We start from the raw sequence: 23951 nt of genomic DNA, 5'->3' as shown, positions 1-23951 counted from the left end.
CCACAGACATGTGACTAACAGAAACGGAATAATGTGTCCCTGAACAAAGTGTGGGGGGGGGGTCAAAATCAAAAGCAAGAATCAGTATCTGGTGTGGCCAGCAGCTGCATTTAAGTACTGCAGTGCATCCCGTCCTCATGGACTGCACCAGATTTACCCGTTCTTGCTGTGAGATGTTACCCCACTCTTCCACCAAGGCACCTGCAAGTTCCCAGACATTTCTGAGAGGAATGGCCCTAGCCCTCACCCTCCAATCCAACAGGTTCCAGATGTGCTCAATGGGATTGAGATCCGGGCTCTTTTCTGGCCATGGCAGAACACTGACATTCCTGTCTTGCAGGAAATCACACACAGAACGAGCAGTATGGCTGATTGCATTGTCATGCTGCAGGGTCATGTCAGGAAGGGTACCACATGAGGGAGGAGGATGTCTTCCCTGTAACACACAGCATTGAGATTGCCTGCAATGACAACAAGCTCAGTCCGATGATGCTGTGACACACCGCCCAGACCATGACTGACCCTCCACCTCCAAATTGATCCCGCTCCAGAGTACAGGCCTCTGTGTAACACTCATTCCTTCTAAAATAAACGCAAGTCCGACCATCAGGGGTGAGACAACACCACAACTCATCAGTGAAGAGCGCTTTTTGCCAGTCCTGTCTGGTCCAGCGACGGAGGGTTTGTGCCCATAGGCGATGTTGTTGCCGGTGATGTCTGGTGAGGAACTGCCTTACAACAGGCCTACAAGCCCTCAGTCCAGCCTCTCTCAGCCTATTGCGGACAGTCTGAGCACTGATGGAGGGATTGTGCATTCCTGGTGTAACTTGGGCAGTTGTTGATGCCATCCTGTACCAGTCCCGCAGGTGTGATGTTTGGATGTACTGATCCTGTGCAGGTGTTGTTACACGTGGTCTGCCACTGTGAGGATGATCAGCTGTCCGTCCTGTCTCCCTGTAGCGCTGTCTTAGGTGTCTCACAGTACGTTCATGGCAATTTATTGCCCTGGCCACATCTGCAGTCCTCATGCCTCCTTGCAGCATGCCTAAGGCATGTTCACGCAGATGAGCAGGGACCCTGGGCAGTTTTCTTTTGGTGTTTTTCAGAGTCAGTAGAAAGGCCTCTTTGGTGTCCTAAGTTTTCCTAACTGTGACCTTAAAATTAATTGCCTACCTTCTGTAAGCTGTTAGTGTCTTAGCGACCTTCCCACAGGTGCATGTTCATTAATTGTTTATTGTTTATTGAACAAGCATGGGAAACAGTGTTTAAACCCTTTACAATAAAGATCTGTGAAGTTATTTGGATTTTTACTAATTATCTTTGAAAGACAGGGTCCTGAAAAAGGGCCGTTTCTTTTTTAGCTGTTTAGATGTCACTTGTTACATCCACTCTAATCAGTGTAGATGAAGGGGATGAGAGGTTAAAGAAGGATTTTTAAGCCTTGAAACAAAATATATAAGGCCCATTGAATGGGGTATGATAGTTCTGACTTGTATTTAACTAGGCAAATCAGTTCAGAACAAATTATTTTTTACAGCTGGATGTGATTATAACTGGATTTGAACCAGAGACTGTAGTGACACATATTGCACTGAGATGCTGTGCTTTAGACCACCACACCACTCAGGAGCCCAGGATCACCAGTTTGTGTCAAGAACTGCACCGCTGCTTGGTTCTTAATGCTCAGCAGTTTCCTGTGGGTGCAACTCAATATTAGGAAGGTGTTTTTAACGTTTTGTACACTCAGTGTATGTATGCCCCCAATGCAATTATGCAGTCTAATATATCCACACTGGGATTTGAAACTTAAAAAACAAACATTTTATTGCCTAATTAATGAATAATTGTATTTATTTTGAAGTTATATAACAACATTCCAAACTTGTTTAGCACTATCTACACCAAATATGGCATTATTCCACTATTTGTGTCCCTTTGGATCAGTTTCAATGGGGGACTTGTATTTTGAAGGCATACCGCAAATTCCACTATTGTGGATAATCCTTATTCTGGCTAGTTTCTCACAGGGGTCTGTCTACTTCCGCATAGTCCTACCACGTGATAGGTTCTGGTACTTAAAGTGACAGAAAGCCATGGATTTCAACGTTAGAGTCATTCCACCTCAAAAAGCACAAGAAGGAGGATTTTGACACCCACCATCTCAGATTGTTATGAAATTGTTTCTTTATTTACAAACAGATGTATTCTGTATTTACCTCCAATGTATTCACATCCTACCGTACCTTTGTCTGTACATTATGCCTTGAATCTATTCTACCGTGCCCAGAAACCTGCTCCTTTTACTCTCTGTTCGAAACAAACTAGACGACCAGTTCTTATAGCCTTTAGCCGTACCCTTATCCTACACCTCCTCTGTTCCTCAGGTGATGTAGAGGTTAATCCAGGCCCTGCAGTGCCTAGCTCCACTCCTATTCCCCAGGCGCTCTCATTTGTTGGCTTCTGTAACCGTAAAAGCCTTGGTTTCATGCATGTTAACATTAGAAGCCTCCTCCCTAAGTTTGTTTTATTCACTGCCTTAGCACACTCTGCCAACCCGGATGTCCTAGCCGTGTCTGAATCCTGGCTTAGGAAAACCACCAAAACCCCTGATATTTCCACCCCTAACTATAACATTTTCAGAGAAGATAGAACTGCCAAAGGGGGCGGAGTTACAATCTACTGCAGAGATAGCCTGCAGAGTTCTGTCTTACTATCAACTTCTGTACCCAAACAATTTGAGCTTCTACTTTTAAAAATCCACCTCTCCAGAAACAAGTCTCTCAACGTTGCCGCTTGCTATAGACCACCCTCTGACCCCAGCTGTGCCCTGGACACCCTATGTGAATTGATTGCCCCCCACATATCTTCAGAACTTGTGCTGCTAGGTGACCTTAACTGGGACATGCTTAACACCCCAGCCATCCTACAATCTAAGCTTGATGCCCTCAATCTCACACAAATTATCAATGAACCTACCAGGTACCCCTCATCACTGTCAAACACTCCCTTGAACACTTCAGCGAGCAGGCCTTTCTAATCGACCTGGCCCGGGTATCCTGGAAGGATATTGACCTCATCCCATAAGTAGAGGATGCCTGGTTATTCTTTAAAAGTCCCTTCCTCGCCATTTTAAATAAGCACGTCCCAATTCAAAAAATGTTAAACCAGGAACAGATATAGCCCTTGGTTCACTCCAGACCTGACTGCCCTTGACCAGCACAAAAACATCCTGTGGCATACTGCATTAGCATCGAATAGCTCCCGCGATATGCAACTTTTCAGGGAAGTTAGGAACCAATATACACAGGCAGTTAGGAAAGCTAAGGCTAGCTTTTTCAAACAGAAATTTGCGTCCTGTAACATAAACTCCAAAATGTTCTGGGACACTGTAAAGTCCATGGAGAATAAGAGCACCTCCTCCCAGTTGCCCACTGCACTGAGGCTAGGAAACATTGTTACCACCGATAAATCCACTATAATTCAGAATTTCAATAAGCATTTCCCTACGGCTGGCCATGCTTTCCACCTGGCTACCCATACCCCTTTCAACTGCCCTGCACCCCCCCAGCAACTCACCCAAGCCTCCCCATTTCTCCTTCACCCAAATCCAGATAGCTGATGTTCTGAAATAGCTGCAAAATCTGGACCCCTACAAATCAGCCGGGCTAGACAATCTGGACCCTCTCTTTCTAAAATTATCTGCCGAAATTGTTGCAACCCCTATTACTAGCCTGTTCAACCTCTCTTTCGTATTGTCTGAGATAAGCGATCTCTGCCATGATCATCCCCCTCTTCAAAGGGGGAGACACTCTAGACCCAAACTGTTACAGACCTATATCTATCCTACTCTGCCTTTCTAAGGTCTTCGAAATCCAAGATAACAAACAGATTTCCAACCATTTCGAATCCCACCGTACCTTATCCGCTATGCAATCTGGTTTCAGAGCTGGTCATAGGTGCACCTCAGCCACGCTCAAGGTCCTAAAATATATCATAACCGCCATCGATAAGAGACATTACTGTGCAGCTGTATTCATCGACCTGGCCAAGGCTTTCGACTCTGTCAATCAACACATTCTTATTAGCAGACTCAACAGCATTGGTTTCTCAAATGACTGCCTCACCTGGTTCACCAACTACTTCTCAGATAGAGTTCAGTGTGTCAAATCGGAGGGCCTGTTGTCCGGACGTCTGGCAGTCTCTATGGCGGTGCCATAGGGTTCAATTCTCGGGCCGACTCTCTTCTCTGTATACATCAATGATGTCGCTCTTGCTGCTGGTGATTCTCTGATCCACCTCAACGCAGATGACACAATTCTGTATACTTCTGGCCCCTCTTTGGACACATTCTTAACTAATCTTCAGACGAGCTTCAATGCCATACAACTCTTCTTCCGTGGCCTCCAACTTCTCTTAAATGCAAGTAAAACTAAATGCATGCTCTTCAACCGATCGCTGCCCACACCTGCCCGCCCGTCCAGCATCACTAATCTGGACGGTTCTGACTTAGAATATGTGGACAACTACAAATATCTAGGTGTCTGGTTAGACTGTAAACTCTCCTTCCAGACTCACATTAAGCATCTCCAATCCAAAATTAAATCTAGAATAGGCTTCCTATTTCGCAACAAAGCATCCTTCAGTCATGCTGCCAAACATACCCTCGTAAAACTGACCATTCTACCGATCCTCGACTTCAGCGATGTCATCTACAAAATAGCCTCCAACACTCTACTCAACAAATTGGATGCAGTCTATCACAGTGCCATCCGCTTTGTCACCAAAGCCCCATTTTCTACCCACCACTGCGACCTGTACGCTCTCGTTGGCTGGCCCTCGCTTCATACTCGTCGCCAAACCCACTGGCTCCAGGTCATCTACAAGTCTTTGCTAGGTAAAGCCCCACCTTATCTCAGCTCACTGGTCACCATAGAAGCACCCGCCCGTAGCACACGCTCCAGCAGGTATATCTCACGGGTCACTCCCAAAGCCAATTCCTCCTTTGGCTGCCTTTCCTTCCAGTTCTCTGCTGCCAATGACTGGAACAAACTGCAAAAATCACTGAAGCTGGAACTCTTATCTCCCTCACTAGTTTTAAGCACGAGCTGTCAGAGCAGCTCACAGATCACTGCACCTGTTCATAGCCCATCTGTAAATAGCCCATTCAACTACCTCATTCCAATAGAGTATTTATTTATTTATCTTGCTCCTTTGCACCCTAGTATCTCTACTTGCACACTCATCTTCTGCACATCTATCATTCCAGTGTTTAATTGGTATATTGTAATTACTTCGCCACCATGGCCTATTTAGTGGCTTACCTCCCTTATCTTACCTCATTTGCACACACTGTATATCAACTTTTTCTACTGTATTATTGACTGTTTGTTTGTTCCATGTGTAACTATGTGTTGCTGTATGTGTCGAACTGCTTTGCTTTATCTTGGCCAGGTCGCAGTTGTAAATGAGAACTTGCTCTCAACTAGCCTACCTGGTTAAATAAAGGTGTTTTTACTTTTTATATATTTTTTAAGACAAGATTAGCATACAGTAAATATTATTTTGTTGAAATATAATGTGATCTCTGAGAAATTAAGATAATTGACTACCCCCAAAATGGCTATTTTAATTTATAGGATTCATATAATTTTCAATAAATATAGTACCTAAAATCCAATTTGTACCATAATTCTTCTTAACAATGAGTAAGACATGAGGAATCCAATAAAATGACCAAAAGCCACCCATGGACCCCCACATTCCACGCCAATCCCACCCGAACAACCAGTATACAGTATCAGTTCTCTATGCCCGACAAGTATGGGGATGCTGCTTGGGATATGTGAAGTGGAAGAGTTTAACCTATGAGCAGAGAATGAACCAGACCAGGAATCAGCGATTTAGGAAAAACATGATATTGCTACTTCATCCTTTGCAATGTATTCCCTTTAAATCTGGCGATTTTTTTCCCCTCCTGTTGAGGTAAATTCAGTTAATCAAATCAAACCACATATAACCACTTACAAAGCAAAATATGTTAATGAGCCAGCAATTATTTTCACTCCCACAAAATGTGTCCACAATGCCCCATAATTTACAGAATTCTACAGTTAATATACAGCAAAACAGCACATAACTGTTAAATTGTATTGTAATTGGTAATAGTGATTTACATATTTATACATTTTAGCATACCAATTCATATTTTGTGTTTTAGAGTACATTCAGAAAGTACTCAGATCCCTTCCCATTTTCCACATTTTGATACTTTACAGCCTTATTCTAAAATGGATTAAGGTCATTTCCCCCCCTCATCAATCTACACACAATCCTCATAATGACAAATCGAAAACAGGTTTTTAGAAACTTTTGCAAATTTATAAAAAAATTCAAGTTCAGGCCTTTTGAGCTCAAGTGCATCCTGTTTCTGTTGATCATCATTGAGATGTTTCTACAACTTGATTGGAGTCCACCTGTGGTAAATTCAATTGATTGGACATGATTCGGAAAGGCGCACATCTGTCTATATAAGGTCTCACAGTTGACAGTGCATGTCAGAGCAAAAACCAAACCATGAGGTCGAAGGAATTGTCCTTTGAGCTCCGAGACAGGATTGTGTTGAGGCACAGATCTGGGGAAGGGTACCAAAAAATTATGCAGCATTGGCCTCCATCATTCTTAAATGGAAGAAGTTTGGACCCACCATGACTCTTCCTAGAGCTGACTGCCCTGCCAAACTGAGCAATTGGGGGAGAACGGCCTTGGTCAGGGGAGGGTGACCAAGAACCCGATGGTCACTCTGACAGATTTCCAGAGTTCGTCTGTGAAGATGGGAGAACCTTCCAGAAGGACAATCCTCTCTGCAGCACTCCACTAAGGCTTTTATGGTAGAGCGGCCAGACGAAAGCCACTCCTCAGTAAATGGAACATGACAGCCCGCTTAGAATTTGCCAAAAGGACTCTCAGACAATGAGAAACAAGATTCAGGCCTCCCGGGTGGCGCAGTGATTAAAGGCGCTGTACTGCAGCGCCAGCTGTGCCATAAGAGTCCCTGGGTTCGCGCCCAGGCTCTGTCGTAACCGACCGCGACCGGGAGGTCCGTGGGGCGACGCACAATTGGCCTAGCGTTGTCCGGGTTAGGGAGGGCTTGGTCGGTAGGGATGTCCTTGTCTCATTGTGCACCAGCGTCTCCTGTGGCGGGCCGGGCGCAGTGCGCGCTAACCAAGGTTTCCAGGTGCATGGTGTACCCTCCGACACATTGGTGCGGCTGGCTTCCGGGTTGGATGCGCGCTGTGTTAAGAAGCAGTACGGCTGGTTGGGTTGTGTATCGGAGGACGCATGACTTTCAACCTTCGTCTCTCCTGAGCCCGTACGGGAGTTGTAGCGATGAGACAAGATAGTAGCTACTACAACAATTGGATACCATGAAATTGGGGAGAAAAAGGGGTAAAAAAAAATGTAAAAAAAGAGAAACAAGATTCTCTGGTCTGATAAAACCAAGACTGAACTCTTCGGCCTGAATGCCAAGCGTCACATCTGGAGGAAGCCTGGCACCTATGGAAGCTATGGTGGAGCATGGTGCTGGCAGCATCATGTTGTGGGATGTTATTCAGCGGCTGGGACTGGGAGACTAGTCAGGAAAGATGAATGGAGCAAAGTACAGAGAGGTTCTTGATGAAAACCAACTTCAGAGCGCTGAGGACCTCAGACTGGTGCAAAGGTTCACCTTCCAACAGGACAATGACCCTAACTAAGCACACAGCCAAGACAACGCAGGAGTGGCTTTGGGACAAGTCTCTGAATGTCCTTGAGTGGCCCAGCCAGAGCCTGAACTTGAACCTGATCGAACATCTCTGAAGAGAACTGAAAATAATTGTGCAGTGACGCTCCCCATCCAACCTGAAAGAGCTTCAGAATATTTTTTTTATAAATTTGCAAATATGGCTAAATGCTCAACCATTAAAGGTTAGAGACTTGCTGACACTCTTATCTGTCCCCTATATACATGTAATTATTAGGGAACTACTACCACATGTCACTTAAATTGGTACAGCACTCTCATTAACAGGTGTAGCAAGTATAGCCTCTTACAAGGCACGCCTCTAAATTAGTTCATAAGCCACAGCAATACCATGCACCCACAAAAGGTTTTTTATGCTCCAAAATTACCGTATGTTATTGTATTCTGTGGGGGTGGTAATTACAGTCAATAACTTGCGGCACAGTAGCCAGTAAATTACTGTTGATTTCCAGGAAAAGGTTTATAGATTCCAAAAATAGAATGTGGTACTGTATTCTGTGGGATGGTACTGTTTTACAATAAATTACTGGGAGCCAGTAAATTACTGTAGATTTACAGAACAAATATAAACAAAATATGGTATGTACTGTATTCTGTGGGGTACAGCATTCTCACTCATGGGTGTAACAAATATATTTAACAAATAAACAGTATATTGTCACTAGAGGTCGACCAATGATTTTTCAACACCGATACAGATACCAATAATTGGAGGATCAAAAAAAGCCGATACCGATTAATCTGCCAATTTTTAAAATGTATTTGTAATAATGTCAATTACAACAATACTGAATGAACACTTATATTAACTTAATATAATGCATCAATAAAATCAATTTAGCCTCAAATAAATAATGAAACCTGTTCAATTTGGTTTAAATAATGCAAAAACAAAGCTAACGTTTAAGTTCCTTGCTCAGAACATGAGAACATATGAAAGCTGGTGGTTCCTTTTAACCTGATTCGTCAATATTCCCAGGTAAGAAGATTTAGGTTGTAGTTATTATAGGAATTATAGAACTATTTCTCTCTGTACGATTTGTATTTCATATACCTTTGACTATTGGATGTTCTTATAGGCACTTTAGTATTGCCAGTGTAACAGTATAGCTTCCATCCCTCTCCTCGCCGCTACCTGGGCTCGAACCAGGAACACATTGACAACAGCTACCCTCGATGTCATGGCTGATTTCCTCCTCTTCCTCTGAAGAGGTGTATCAAGGATCGGACCAATACGCAGCGTGGTAAGTGTCCATGTTTTTAATAGGGAAAAAACTGAACACACTTTACAAAAGAACAAACGTGGCAAAACCGAAACAGTCCTATCTGGTGCAGAGAACACAAACACAGGAAACAATCACCCACAAAATACCCAAAGAACATGACTGCCTAAATATGGTTCCCAATCAGAGACAACGATAAACAGCTGCCTCTGATTAAGAACCAATCTAGGCAACCATAGACTTACATAAACACCTAGAATGAACATAACCCCATAAATCTACAAAAACCCCTAGACAGTAGAAACACCCTAGATGAGACAAAAACCATGCATCACCCATGTCACACCATGGCCTAACCAAAATAATAAAGAAAACAAAGATAACTAAGGTCAGGGCGTGACAGTATCCCCCCCAAAGGTGGGGACTCCCGGCCGCACACCTAAACCCCTAGGGGAGGGTCTGGGTGGGCGTCTGTCCACGGTGGCGGCTCTGGCGCGGGACGTGGACCCCACTCCACGATAGTCTTAGTCCGCTTTTGTGGCATCCTAGGAACGGCGACCCTCGCCGCAGACCTAGAATTGGCAACCCTGCTAAATGGCCCCACTGGACTGAGGGGCAGCTCCGGACTGAGGGGCAGCTCAGGACTGAAGGGCAGCTCCGGACTGAAGGGCAGCTCCGGACTGAAGGGCAGCTCCGGACTGGCTGAGGACTCTGGCAGATCCTGGCTGACTGGCGGCTCTGGCAGATCCTGGCTGACTGGCGGCTCTGGCAGATCCTGGCTGACTGGCGGCTCTGGCAGATCCTGGCTGACTGGCGGATCCTGGCTGACTGGCGGCTCTGGCGGATCCTGGCTGACTGGCGGCTCTGGTGGCTCTGGAGGATCCTGGCTGACCGGCGGCTCTGGAGAATCCTGGTTGACCGGCGGCTCTGGAGGATCCTGGCTGACCGGCGGCTCTGGCGGATCCTGGCAGACCGGCGGCTTTGGCGGCTCCTTGCAGACCGGCGGCTCTGGCGGCTCCTTGCAGACCGGCAGCTCTGGTGGCTCCTTGCAGACCGGCGGCTCCTTGCATACTGGCGGCTCCTTGCAGACTGGCGGCTCTGGCGGCTCCTTGCAGACTGGCGGCTCTGGCGCCTCCTTGCAGACTGGCGGCTCCTTGCAGACTGGCGGCTCTGGCGGCTCTAGCAGCTCTGGACAGGCGGGAGGCTCTGGACAGGCGGGAGACTCTAGCAGCTCTGGACAGGCGGGAGACTCTAGCAGCTCTGGACAGGCGGGAGACTCTAGCAGCTCTGGACAGGCGGGAGACTCTAGCAGCTCTGGACAGGCAGGAGACTCTAGCAGCTCTGGACAGGCGGGAGACTCTAGCAGCTCTGGACAGGCGGGAGACTCTAGCAGCTCTGGACAGGCAGGAGACTCTAGCAGCTCTGGACAGGCTGGAGACTCTAGCGGCGCTGGAGAGGAGGAAGGCTCTAGCAGCGCTGGACAGGCGAGGCGCACTGTAGGCCTGGTGCGTGGTGCCCTCGCTGGTGGTACTGGGCCGAGGACACACACCTCAGGGCGAGTGCGGGGAGGAGGAACAGGGAGTACTGGGCTCTGGACACGCACAGGAAGCCTGGTGCGGGGGGCTGCCACCGGAGGGCTGGTGCGTGTAGGTGGCACTGGATAAACCGGACCGTGCAGGCGCACTGGAGCTCTTGAGCACCGAGCCTGCCCAACCTTACCTGGTTGAATGCTCCCGGTCTCCCTGCCAGTGCGGCGAGGTGGAATAGCCCGCACTGGGCTGTGCAGGCGAACCGGGGACACCATGCGTAAGGCTGGTGCCATGTACGCCGGCCCAAGGAGACGCACTGGAGACCAGATGCGTAGAGCCGGCTTCATGGCACCTGGCTCGATGCCCACTCTAGCCCGGCCGATACGAGGAGCTGGTATGTACCGCACCGGGCTATGCACCCGCACCGGGAACACTGTGCGCTCCACAGCATAACACGGTGCCTGCCCGGTCTCTCTCACTCTCCGGTAAGCACAGGAAGTTGGCGCAGGTCTCCTACCTGGCTTCGCCATACTTCCTGTGTGCACCCCCCAATAATTTTTGGGGGGCTGACTCTCGGGCTTCCATCCGCGCCTCCATGCTGCCTCCTCATACCAGCGCCTCTCCGCCTTCACTGCCTCCAGCTCTTCTTTGGGGCGGCGATATTCTCCTGGCTGTGCCCAGGGTCCTTTCCTGTCTAGGATCTCCTCCCAAGTCCAGAAGTCCTGATTGCGCTGCTCCTCCTGCCGCTGCCTGTTACCACGCTGCTTGGTCCTGTACTGGTGGTGATTCTGTCATGGCTGATTTCCTCCTCTTCCTCTGAAGAGGTGTAGCAAGGATCGGACCAATACGCAGCGTGGTAGGTGTCCATGTTTTTAATAGGGAAAAAACTGAACACACTTTACAAAATACAAAATAACAAACGTGGCAAAACCGAAACAGTCCTATCTGGTGCAGAGAACACAAAGACAGGAAACAATCACCCACAAAATACCCAAAGAACATGGCTGCCTAAATATGGTTCCCAATCAGAGACAACGATAAACACCTGCCTCTGATTGAGAACCAATCTAGGCAACCATAGACTTACATAAACACCTAGAATGAACACAACCTCATAAATCTACAAAAAAACCTAGACAGTACAAACACCCTAGATGAGACAAAACCATACATCACCCATGTCACACCCTGGCCTCACCAAAATAATAAAGAAAACAAAGATAACTAAGGCCAGGGCGTGACACTCGAAGCAGCGTTACCCATGCAGAGCAAGGGGAACAACTACTCCAAATCTCAGAGCGAGTGACGTTTAAACACGATTAACGCGCACCCCGCTAACTAGCTAGCCATTTCACATCGGTTACACAAGCCTAATCTCAGGAGTTGATAGGCTTGAAGTCATAAACAGCTGGCAAAGAGCTGCTGGCAAAACGCACAAAAGTGCTGTTTGAATGAATGCTTACGAGCCTGCTGGTGCCTACCATCGTTCAGTCAGACTGCTCTATCAAATCATAGACTTAATTATAACATAATAACACACAGAAATACGAGCCTTAGGTCATTAATATGGTCGAATCCGGAAACTATCATTTCGAAAACAAAACGTTTATTCTTTCAGTGAAATACGGGACCGGATGGCATCCATAAGTCTAAATATTGCTGTTACATTGCACAACCTTCAATGTTATGTCATAATTATGTACAATTCTGGCAAATTAGTTTGCAATTAGCCAGGTGGCCCAAACTGTTGCATGTACCCTGACTCTGCGTGCAATGAACGCAAGAGAAGTAACACAATTTCACCTGGTTAATATTGCCTGCTAACCTTTCTTTTAGCTAAATATGTAGGTTTAAAAATATATACTTCTGTGTATTGATTTTAAGAAAGGCATTGATGTTTATGGTTAGGTACACTTTGGAGCAACGACATTCCTTTTTGCGCAAAAGCGCACCGCATCGATTATATTCAATGCAGGACACGCTAGATAAACTAGTAATATCATCAACCATGTGTAGTTATAACTAGTGATTATGATTGATTGTTTTTTATAAGATAAGTTTAATGCTAGCTAGCAATTTACCTTGGCTTCTTACTGCATTCGCGTAACAGGCAGGCTCCTTGTGAGGCAGGTGGTTAGAGCGCTGGACTAGTTAACTGTAAGGTTGCAAGGTAAAAATCTGTCATTCTGTCCCTGAACAAGACAGTTAACCCACTGTTCCGAGGCCGTCATTGAAAATAAGAATGTGTTCTTTACTGACTAGCCTCGTTAAATACAGTTGTAAAAATAAATAAATAAAAAATCGGCAAAATCGGCATCCAAAAATACAGATTTCCAAATGTTATGAAAACTTGAAATCGGCCCTAATCGGCCATTGATCGGCCATAACACTGACAGAGGAGATTTACGATGTCTTTGGGTGATAAAACCTAAAGTGCATTCCAGAGAACATGGGTTAATGTTTCTGCTATATACCGTACCAGGGAGAGATGGTTCTAGTTTGGAGTCTTAACCTTGTGACACATTCTAAGTATCTGTTGTTCGTCATGTAGGTTGAAAGGGGTGTATCTTGGCTATAAAAGACCTTTGTACTTTTGTCTTGACACTCTCAACGGATCATTAGAAATGGTGAATCGTTGACAAGTCATTGCTATTGCAAAGCTCTTATTATAAAATATTTAGTTTAAGTATGACTCTGACTTGCGTGATAAGTTTATCTCTCCTCATTTGATAGTAAAGAAATGAACCACCACACTCTCCTTGTGTTTGTCTCAAACCCCTCCAGGTATCACCCATCTTCCCCGTGTGCTTATACCTGTGTTTTCTGTCTGTCTGGGCCAGTTCATTTTGTTCATTCAAACCTACCAGCATTTCCCTTGCTCCTGTCTTTGCTATAGTCCCTGTTTTCTAGTTTCCCAGTTTAGACCATTCCTGCCTGCCCTGACCCTGCCTGCCGTCCTGTACCTTTGCCTCTTCTCTGGATTACCGACCTCTGCCTGACCTGACCCTGAGCCCGCCTGCTGTTCTGGTGCTTTACATCCTCTCTGGATTATTGACCACTGCTTGCCTTGTTTAAAGAATAAACTTTAGTTTTTCAATACTGTCTGCACCTGGGTCATACCTGAAACATGATAGTATATAGTGGTTGAGTGTTTAGCCATGTCCTTTTGATTTGTTTTGTCCTGTAGTCACTGCCAGTTTAGTAGGCTTTGTTAAGGCCTCTACAAATGCAATTGATATAAAATACAAAATACTAATTGGTATGCTGTAATACATAATTACTTATTCACTGTTAGCAATTGCTGTAATTTTATTACAATACAATTTAGCAGAATGCAATTGAGTTCCTATAAAGCGTTGCTCTTTACAGTACTGTACTGTAATATAGAATTACAGTAGCTAACTGTTCAAGGTTTGCTGTAAATTTACAGCAATTTGTTAGTGTACTACATTGGTGCCAGAAATGGGATGTGTGTGGGTTGATAGTGACTGGGTCACAGATAATTATTGCAGAACCATCTCTCCCTGGTACGGTAAATAGCCCACCCATTTTTACCTACCTCATCCCCATACTGTTTTTATTTATTTACTTTTCTGCTCTTTTGCACACCAATATCTCTACCTGTACATGACCATCTGATCATTTATCACTCCAGTGTTAATCTGCAAAATTGTAATTATTCTCCTACCTCCTCATGCCTTTTGTACACAATGTATATAGACTCCCCTTTTTTCTACTGTGTTATTGACTTGTTAATTGTTTACTCCATGTGTAATTCTGTATTGTCTGTTCACACTGCTATGCTTTATCTTGGCCAGGTCGCAGTTGCAAATGAGAACTTGTTCTCAACTAGCCTACCTGGTTAAATGAAGGTGAAATAAAAAAAAATAAAACATAAAAAATTGCAGGGCAGATTGGCAAGGGAATAGGCACGTGGGTAAGTGTGTGTTATATCACAGAGAAGTGCTCCTTTCATCTTTCATCTTGTCTGCTGCTGCACCATGGAAACTATCAGGGATACAGGATTTTCTTTCGCTCTCGCAACTCCCCATCACACACATACCTGAAATATTATTATCATGAGCAAACGGATAGGAGACAGGTCAAACACACACATATATGACCGTAATCAAGCAGCCGCATGGCAACAGCGCAGTCAGTAGGGGGTAACCATGGCAACAGTCAGTTCTTGGCTACCATAGCAACAACATAGCACTGGATTACAAACACCAGCTTGATTTCATTCAACTTTGTCCAGGTGACCCATTTGAACCATTAGGCCTTCCAATGATGACCTAGAGACAGACACAACTACAAACAACCACATACAGATCTTTCTCTCTCTCTCGCTCTCTCTCAATTCAATTAAATAAAATTCAAAGGGCTTTATTGGCATGGGAGACATATGTTTACATTGCCAAATCAAGTGAAATAGATAATAAACAAAAGTGAAATAAACAATCAAGAATGAATAGTAAACATTACACTTACAAGTGTCACAGGAATAGACACATTTGAAATGTCATATTAAGGCTATGTGCAGTGTTATAATGATGTGCAAATAGTTAAAGTACAAAAGGGAAAATAAATAAACATAAATATGGGTTCTCTCTCTGTGTGTATGTGTGTGGGGGGGGTGCGTGAATGCTTGCATATATGTGAAGGACTATAGCGCACAGACAGAGCATGTGTTGCATAATTCTGAAATACAGTAAATAACTCATAAATACAGAGGCGTGTTAAACACGCTAGGCTGAGTGTGTGCGCGTGCGCATTCATGTGTGATGACGCCACACTCCCCCGCCCAACTCGCTTTGCGTCGCATCTGGATCTGAAAACTGTCATCAGCAGCAGCAGCAATCAGCAGCACAGCCGTATCGGTGGCCGCAAGGGAGAAGAGGAGAATCTCTTCACGGGCACGGGAAGACGGGAAGGTGTAACTCTACATCTGATCATCATATCTCTTTTTTTCCTGTCTCTCTCTTGCTTTTTTCCGTTTGAACGGAATAGTCTCTTCTCTTACACCTGATCATCTCTCACAGAAACAGAATAGGTTTAAAAACAGAAGAGAAGAGTAACGTTACAACGAAGGGAGGGACTAATGGAGGCATAAAAAGCAAAGGAGAAGAGAGGAGAAATTTACCTCTCCCCTAGACTACACTCGATAATCTCAATATCGCTCTCCTTTGCGCTATCTCTTTCTGGTCATGGCGTTGCAGGGGACCGGCTTGCTAGAGAACCCGGTCCAGGCAATTCTGTACCTTAGAGAACTGACCACTATAGTTCAGAACCAGCAGAGCCTCATCCAGACACAGCGCCTGCGCATTGATGAACTGGACCGGCGCGTGGACGAGCTGCTCGGGGAGAACAGGAATCTGCGGGAGGCAAGAGTACAACATCATCATTATCATCATCATCCGGACTCCAACAGGAACCTTCATCATCCTCAGCACCAACATCCAGACACACAACCCCATGACACCGGGTCTCTGCCTGCCCAGCCTCCGCCTGAAATCCACCCGGACCAAGAAAAGCCGCCTCCACAACCCGCTTATCCGGAACACATGCAGTTGGTACCGGCCCAGCCGCAGTCAACGAGCCCTCCACCAAGCGAGGCCGACCCGGGCAAGGGGGAGGACGGCAGGACCAGCCCGGGCTGCCGCACACTGAATCCCCTGGTTCCCCTAGCTCCCCTCACTCCTACCACTCTCTGCCGCTCGGTGGGTCTTGCCAATCAATCAGAGTGAGTCCATTTACTATATTTTATCAACGCGAATGTGATAAAGTGTGTGTGTAATGTAAAAAACAAAGCAAAAACGAGTTGTTTCAACTAATTACTATTAAGTAACTGGTTCCACAGACTTTTGTTTTGTTTACGTAAAACTTCAATTAAACACTGAGTCTCAAATAGCCACCTGTCCCTTTTAATAGCCAGGCAATATTACACATTACAGCAAATAAACACCGTTTCAAATAAACGCGGGGTCTAAATGAATGGTTTAGGAGGTTACCATGAATTGTTTTAGGTTTAATGTTTGACTTGTCACATAAATAAAATCAGTAATGACTCGAAAAAATGATGACAATCATCCGTTTTTATTGTCAGCAAGAAACTGCTAGCCATCTGTTAACAGCTGAAAACAGCTTATTTTTTAATATTTTTCTTTACATTATGGCAGACTACACCTGTTGGTGTATAGCCGCCACCTACTAAACAGGGTTTTGAAACAAAAAAAGATTACATTTGGGGAAGAAGGGGGGACCCGAAATACATTATTACAAAAATAAATCAAACAACCATCCCACTCCTTCAGTCACCTCTCTACATAGGCTCAGGTGCCTGGGAGGACGGAGCATTCATCAACATAATTCCTTGTAATGCCTCTGCAGAAAAATCTCTTAGTCCCAAAAAACGCTCAGCAGCACTCACAATGATTCCTATTTTCTTCGATTTCCTCTCTGTTTGTGCTGTGCAGTTGATAACCAAAGTAATAAACGCTACAATGTCCACCTTCTTAATATGGAACATGTCGGGATTCCTCTGTTGACAAGGAACATCATCTTGTGTCTCAACTCCTACTACCATTACTTCTTCAACTTCACTCCTTTCTTCCATGTTTCTCAACTTCTATGGAAAGGAGACATTCTGGACAGCCCTTATTCTTGTCACTTCCTTCTGCTTAGAACTCCTAGCTAACTGGCAAGCACAAGAACAATCAACAACTTGGTGAGTACAGACCCCCAGAAATCGTCCGATCGCCTTCTAGTGGCGAAAATAAAAACAGCAAAAAATGCATAGTCAAAGAGGAGAATAATTATTCTGTCTAATAGGCGCCGGTTGTGTTCAGTTTTGGGATAGGGGGCTGCATTTTCACTTTTGGATGAATAGCGTGCCCAGAGTGAACTGCCTCCTACTCTGTTCCAGATGCTAATATATGCATATTATTATTAGTTTTGGATAGAAAACACTCTGAAGTTTCTAAAACTGCTTGAATGATGTCTGTGAGTATAACATAACTCATATGGCAGGCGAAAACCTGAGAAAAATCCAACCAGGAAGTGGGAAATCTGAAGTTTGTAGTTTTTCAAAGCTTGGTCTGCCGAGTACACAGTGTCTATGGAGTCAAGTTGCACTTCCTACGGCTTCCACTAGATGTCAACCATCTTTAGAAACATGTTTCAGGCTTCTGCTATAAAGGAGGGGGGAATGGGAGCTGAATGAGTCATGGGTCTGGCAGAGTGTCTCAGGCTCGCTACGTGTGCTCCCGACAGAGTTAGCTCTCGTTCCAGTGTTTTTCTTCAGACAATGAAATTCTCAGGTTGGAACCTTATTGATGATTTATGTTAAAAACATCCTAAAGATTGATTCCATACATCGTTTGACTTGTTTCTACGACCTGTAACGGAACTTTTCGAGTTTTTGTTTGGACGAAGTGCTCGCGCCTCATGAAGATGGATTACTGGGCTGAACACGCTAACAACAAGTGGCTATTTGGACATAAATTATGGACTTTATAGAACAAATCAGTAATTTATTGTCGAACTGGGATTCCTGGGAGTGCCTTCTGATGAAGATCATCAAAGGTAAGTGAATATTTATAGTGTTATTTCTAACTTCTGTTGACTCCAACATGGCGGATATTTCTTTGGCTGGATTGGGCTCTGAGCGCCATTCTCAGATTATGCTTTTTCCGTAAAGTAAAAAAAAAATCTGACAGAGCGGAGAAGTATATCTTTAATTCTGTGAATAACACTTGTATCTTTTATCAATGTTTATTATGAGTATTTCTGCAAAATTACCAGATGTTTTGGAATCAAAACATTACTGCACGAAACTGAGATTTTTGGATATAAATATGCACTTTATCAAACAAAACATACATGTATTGTGTAACATGATGTCCTATGAGTGTCATCTGATGAAGATCATCAAAGGTTAGTGATTCATTTTATCTATATTTCTGCTTTTTGTGACTCCTATCTTTGGCTGGAAAAATGGCTGTGTTTTTTTGACTTGGTGGTGACCTAACATAATCATATGTTGTGCTTTCGCTGTAAAGCATTTTTGAAATCGGACAGGATGGGTAGATTAATAGATGTTTATCGTTCATTTGCTGTATTAGACTTGTTAATGTGTGAAAGTTACAAATTTCAAAAAAATATCACTCTCTGCCTTTTCAGCGGAATGTTGTCGAGGGGTTCCGCTAGCGGAACGCCTGCCCTAGAAAGGTTCATAAAATAAACGGCACGGTATTAATTGAAGTTTTAAAATAAATGAGTTAGCCCAAATATAGCTAAAACTTGAGAAAACGTAGGCAAAAATTCAGTTAACTTAAAATTAGTTTTGCTCACTTTTTCTCATATTTATTCAACTTGAAATTATTATTTGGCCATCTTACCTAAAATAAAAGCCGTGGAAATAGTTACAACAGGGGAGAACGACCGACCCCTCACATTGAAGCCACGGCAGTTGAAGGCCAACCGCGGTTCGGCAGGAATTTCCATGGCTTCAATGAGAGTGGGCATTGTTTCTCCCCTGATTTGAACCTCTTGTTTCATGGCATTCTGATCTTCCTGCTACTCCACCGTATCTGTTTCAATTTTCAGTTAATCTAATAACACGATGTCACGGTCGTTGGAATAACTGGACCAAGGCGCAGCGTCCATAGAGTTCCACATGTTTATTTAAATAAAAAACTCACAGAAAACAATAAAGCGCAAAACGAAACGTGAACCTATGCAGTGCTCACAAGCAATAATACATAAACAAGATCCCACAAAAACCCAGTTGGACAAGGCTGCCTAAATATGATCCCCAATCAGAGACAACGATAGACAGCTGCCTCTGATTGGCAACCATACCAGGCCAACATAAAAAAAACTAGAGTACCCACCCTAGTCACACCCTGACCTAACCTGATTAACGATAACTTGGCTATTAAGTGCCTTCAAAACTATTCACACCCCTTCACTTTTTCCACATTTTGTTGTGTTACAAAGTGGGATTCAAATCGACTGAACCAGGTTTTCTTCTAGGATTTTGCCAGTGCTTAGATCTATTATGTTAATTTTTATCATAAAAAAACTCCATAGTCCTTGCCAAAGATAAGCATACCCATAACATGATATGAAAAGTTGGATATGTGTTGTTGGATTTGCCCCAAACATAATGGTTTAGGACCTAAAGTTAATTTCTTTGCCAATTTTTTACAGTTTTACTTTAGTGCCATGTGAACAGGATGCATGTTTTGGAATATTTTTTTATTTTGTACAAGCTTTCTTCTTTTCACTCTGTCATTAGTATTGTGGAGTAACTACAATGTTGTTAATCCATCCTCAGTTTTCTCCTACCACAACCATTAAACCCCTTTTAAAGTCATCATGGGCCTCATGGTGAAATCCCTGAGCGGTTTCCTTCCTCTCCGTCAACTGAGTTAGGAAGGACGCCTGTATCTTTGTAGTGACTGGGTGAATTGATACACCATCCACAGTGTAATTAATAACTTCACCATGCTCAAAGAGATATTCAATGTTTGCTATTTTTTTTACCCATCTACCAATAGTTGCTCTTCTTTGCGAGGCATTGGAAAACCTCCCTGGTCTTTTTAGTTGAATGTTAAACACTATTATTGCACACAGAGTGAGGCCATGCAACATATTATGTGACTTGTTAAGGAAAACTTTACTTCAAAACTTATTTAAGCTTGCCATAACAAAGGGGTTAAACACTTATTGACTCAAGACATTTCAGCTTTACATTTTTTATTAATTTGTAAAAATGTCAAAAACATAATTCCACTGACATTATGGGGTATTGTGTGTAGGCCAGAGACACAACATCTAAATGTAATCCATTTTAAATTCAGTCTGTAACACAACAAAATGTGGAAGAAGTCAAAGGGTGTGAATACTTTTATAGGCAATGTATTATCCAACCACTGGACGCAGATGTCAATTCAACATAGGGGTGGCAGCATAGCCTAGTGGTTAGAGCGTTGGACTAGTAACCGGAAGGTTGCAAGCTCAAACCCCCGAGCTGACAAGGTACAAATCTGTCGTTCTGCCCCTGAACAGGCAGTTAACCCACTGTTCTTAGGCCGTCATTGAAAATAAGAATTTGTTCTTGCCTAGTTAAATAAAGGTAAAAAAAACAAAACATTGGTTCAATGTAATTTTCTTGAAATGACGTGGAAACGTTGATTCAAACAGTGTGTGCCTAGTCGGCAGGACCTTGTTCAGCCACCACTTCGAGAAACATAGGACATAACAGTTCTTCAAGTCCCGTTGGTAGGATGACCGAACGGTGCTCGTCCAGTTTGTTCTCTAGTTATTATACGTTCGCCAATAGAACGGAGGGTAGAGGCAGTTTATTTACTCGCCGTCGTAGTCTCATCAGGGAGACCGCTCTTTTTTCTCTTTTGCACCGTCTCTTCCTCTTTCGAGTCACAGGGATTTGTGCCTGGTCTGGAATGAGCAGTACATCCACAGCTGCTGACTCGTTGAAGTAGAAATCTTCATCCAAATCGAGGTTCGTGATTGCTGTTCGTGATTGCTGTTGACGTCCAGAAGCAGTTTTTGGTCAAACGTTTATTTCTTTTTTGCAACACTTGGACCAAAAAGTTGAGTAAACTAAAAAAAGGCAGTGGAATCAGTTACTTAATAATAATTAGTTGAAAACACCAGATAATTTTTTATAGTGCGTGTGTGTGTGCCAACTTCAATTTCAACTCGAGTAGACCCATAGGGTACCAGGTTGTAAGATGTAGGCCTGCCTGCTTTCCTGATGATTTTGGCTGGTACAATGGTAGGATCATCATGAGTGTGACGTGGATAATTTAAAAGTAGCGGATTATTTGCAGAGAGAGACCAAAACATAGGAGATTATATAACACACAGCTGTGTGTGTGTGTGTGTGTGTCTGTTTGGGTCTGTGTATGTGTATGTGTTTGTTTGGAGGGATATTGCTCAAATGCATGCTACACCCTTGGCAAAGAAACACTGCTTTCAAACCTGGTTGAGGGGTGAGGTTTAAATATCAGACTGTAGTTGGATTGAATACAACTCTACTGTTGTAGCTGTGTAGGTTACTGTTACAGCTGTTGTAGACCTACTGTAGTTGGTTTAGCTGCAGCTCAGCTCTACTGTCCTAGCTTTAGTGGCCATGTCCATGGTTCTGAATCCATTTGAATTAAACCCTGTGTGTGTGTGTGATCTGATTATGAGTGAAATCCCAACAGGACTGCTGATTATGCTCTCTGGGACTCCTCTCCCACTGAGGACAAGAACAGAGTAGAAGAGATAAAGAGGGAAGAGAGGAGGGGAGATTGATGATGTTTAACTGTGAGGAAGAACCAGGGTTCCATGAGGCTGTTGGACCTGTGGACTGTTACTGATATTTAGACTTTGGAAGCATTGAGGAAATGGCACACGGGATATACAGGAACTACAGTAGAAAATATCCAATTAGGTTAAGTCAAACATTTTTATTCTTGCAATACATAAACCATAGAAAATAAAGGCTTTAAAATGTTTCCACTACATTCATTATTTCTGGAAGTTTTTTGCACAAAGGCTTTTTTGTGATTGTTCATTATCCAGCATCAACTTATTTTTCTTATCAACATTTGCTATACTGTGAATATTCAAGAACAAGAATATTAGCTTTTAAGTCTTAATTTGAGGTTAAGATTGGGTTAAAATCGGGGGTAGTTTTAAAATACATTTTACAACCGATTCCCCCCGATGATGACAACCATGTCTAGGGGTTAGTGTTCAGATCTCTCTCCTACTCCTTCTCTCATTTTCTCTCCCTTCAACCACTACGTCTCTCCATATGATTGACAATACTCTCACATTACACAGTGCACAAACTGCAAATGTGGGGGGATGACGTGGAAGATGACGTGGAATCGGCACACTATATAACATACAGTACACACTAAAATAGGGTGCGTGTGTGTGTGTGGGGGTACGTGGGTCTGCTTATTTCTCCCCCCACCTCCTTCCAGCTGGTCCACATGTATCTGGCCCGCTTAGCCCTTAGAGCAAACTGTAATCAGTTACTCTCAGGACAGAGAGAGAAATAGAGATGAGAGGGGGAAAGAGAGAGAGTAACTGTCCGCTCTGACCCCCGCTCCTGGATAATTTATAACATGTTAGAGTGTCTAGGCTAGGGCTAGGGGCAGAGAGAGACTGAGTGAGAGAGCAGAGAGAAGGAGAGAGAGAAGAGGGAGATGTGTAGTGTTAAAATATTAACCTGCTCTCTGTGTTAGAGATGTTACAGCATTTGTGTGTGTTGTACAGACAGAGAGGTGACCTTGCTATGGCCAACACAGACAGAAAGAGTACTCCACTGTTACCTGAGATAAAGCTCTGGGTTGGTCCTATGAGCGTTTTGAACCAGCTGGGTTTGAATTCTTCCTGTAACGGAGTTCCTACCTTGACGTTGTTTTGACAATATTTGGCATGACAACAAACATGATTTGCCACTGGTCTTATAAAAGCTAGAATGACTTTGTATGCGGATGATTCCACACTCTACATGTCAGTACCCAAAGCCAGCGAGCTCACTGAAATTCTAAATAAGGAGTTATATTCAGTATCACAAACGGGTGAATAATAATAAACTGGTCTTAAATACATCAAACTAAAAACATTGTATTTGGTTCAAAACTTTCTCTAAGACCTACACCTCAACTGGAGTTATGTATAAATTATGTGACCATTGAGGAAGTCGAGGAAGCTAAACTCCTATGTATAACATTGGATGATAAATTATCTTGGTCAAGTCATATTGACAGTTGTTGTGAAGATGGGGAGGGGATATGTCTGTTCTAAAAAGATGATCTGTGTTTTTGACACAAAAATCATCTGTACTAGTTGTTCAGGTTCTGGTCTTGTCCCATCTTGATTACTGTAATATGGTCAAGTGCAGCAAAGAAAGACCTAGCAAAGCTGCAGCTGGCTCAAAACAGAGCAGCACACATTGTCCTTAACTGCACTTTGTTGGTGATTTTTCGTTGTATGTATTGGTGCTTTGTATGTTATGGTGTGCGATGGGTTTTGTGCGATGGGTTTTGTACGATGGGTTTTGTACCCACTTTCTTTATTTTATATATGTTGGTTTTCAGAGTTTGTGAGCATTTATTTAAATACTCTGTTTATACCAAGTTCCTTCTCCTGCGCCTGACTTCCCTGCAACCAGCACGCACCCCATTACAGAATCACTGACCCTTCTATGGAGTCAGCAGGAGAAGGTACCCCGGCCATAGAGGTAGAGGAGCGCGTCCAGGAGCGTGCAGTAATACTTTACCATCTTGGTGCCGCCATGGACCGCGTTGTCCAGACAATGGACCTCTGGGAGAGACCGGGAGTTCTTCCAGCGCCTCCACCAGCACA

At 43.9% G+C, this 23951-nt stretch overlaps 1 protein-coding gene across 1 annotated transcript in view; it reads left to right on the top strand.

Moving 5' to 3' along the window:
* Positions 1 to 15380: 15380 nt before the first annotated feature.
* LOC112245127 (IQ motif and SEC7 domain-containing protein 3-like) overlaps positions 15381 to 23951 on the top strand; it is a 50209-nt gene continuing 41638 nt past the window's right edge. The window contains 1 exon segment of the mRNA XM_024413115.2: positions 15381 to 16296. Coding sequence (XP_024268883.2) covers positions 15761 to 16296 — 536 coding nt within the window. The 5' untranslated portion in view covers positions 15381 to 15760.

Source organism: Oncorhynchus tshawytscha, linkage group LG06, assembly GCF_018296145.1.
Source record: "Oncorhynchus tshawytscha isolate Ot180627B linkage group LG06, Otsh_v2.0, whole genome shotgun sequence".
In the NCBI taxonomy this organism is placed as follows: domain Eukaryota; kingdom Metazoa; phylum Chordata; class Actinopteri; order Salmoniformes; family Salmonidae; genus Oncorhynchus; species Oncorhynchus tshawytscha.
Note: the sequence above shows the minus strand (reverse complement) of the source record. Positions and strands in the feature narration are given on the sequence as shown.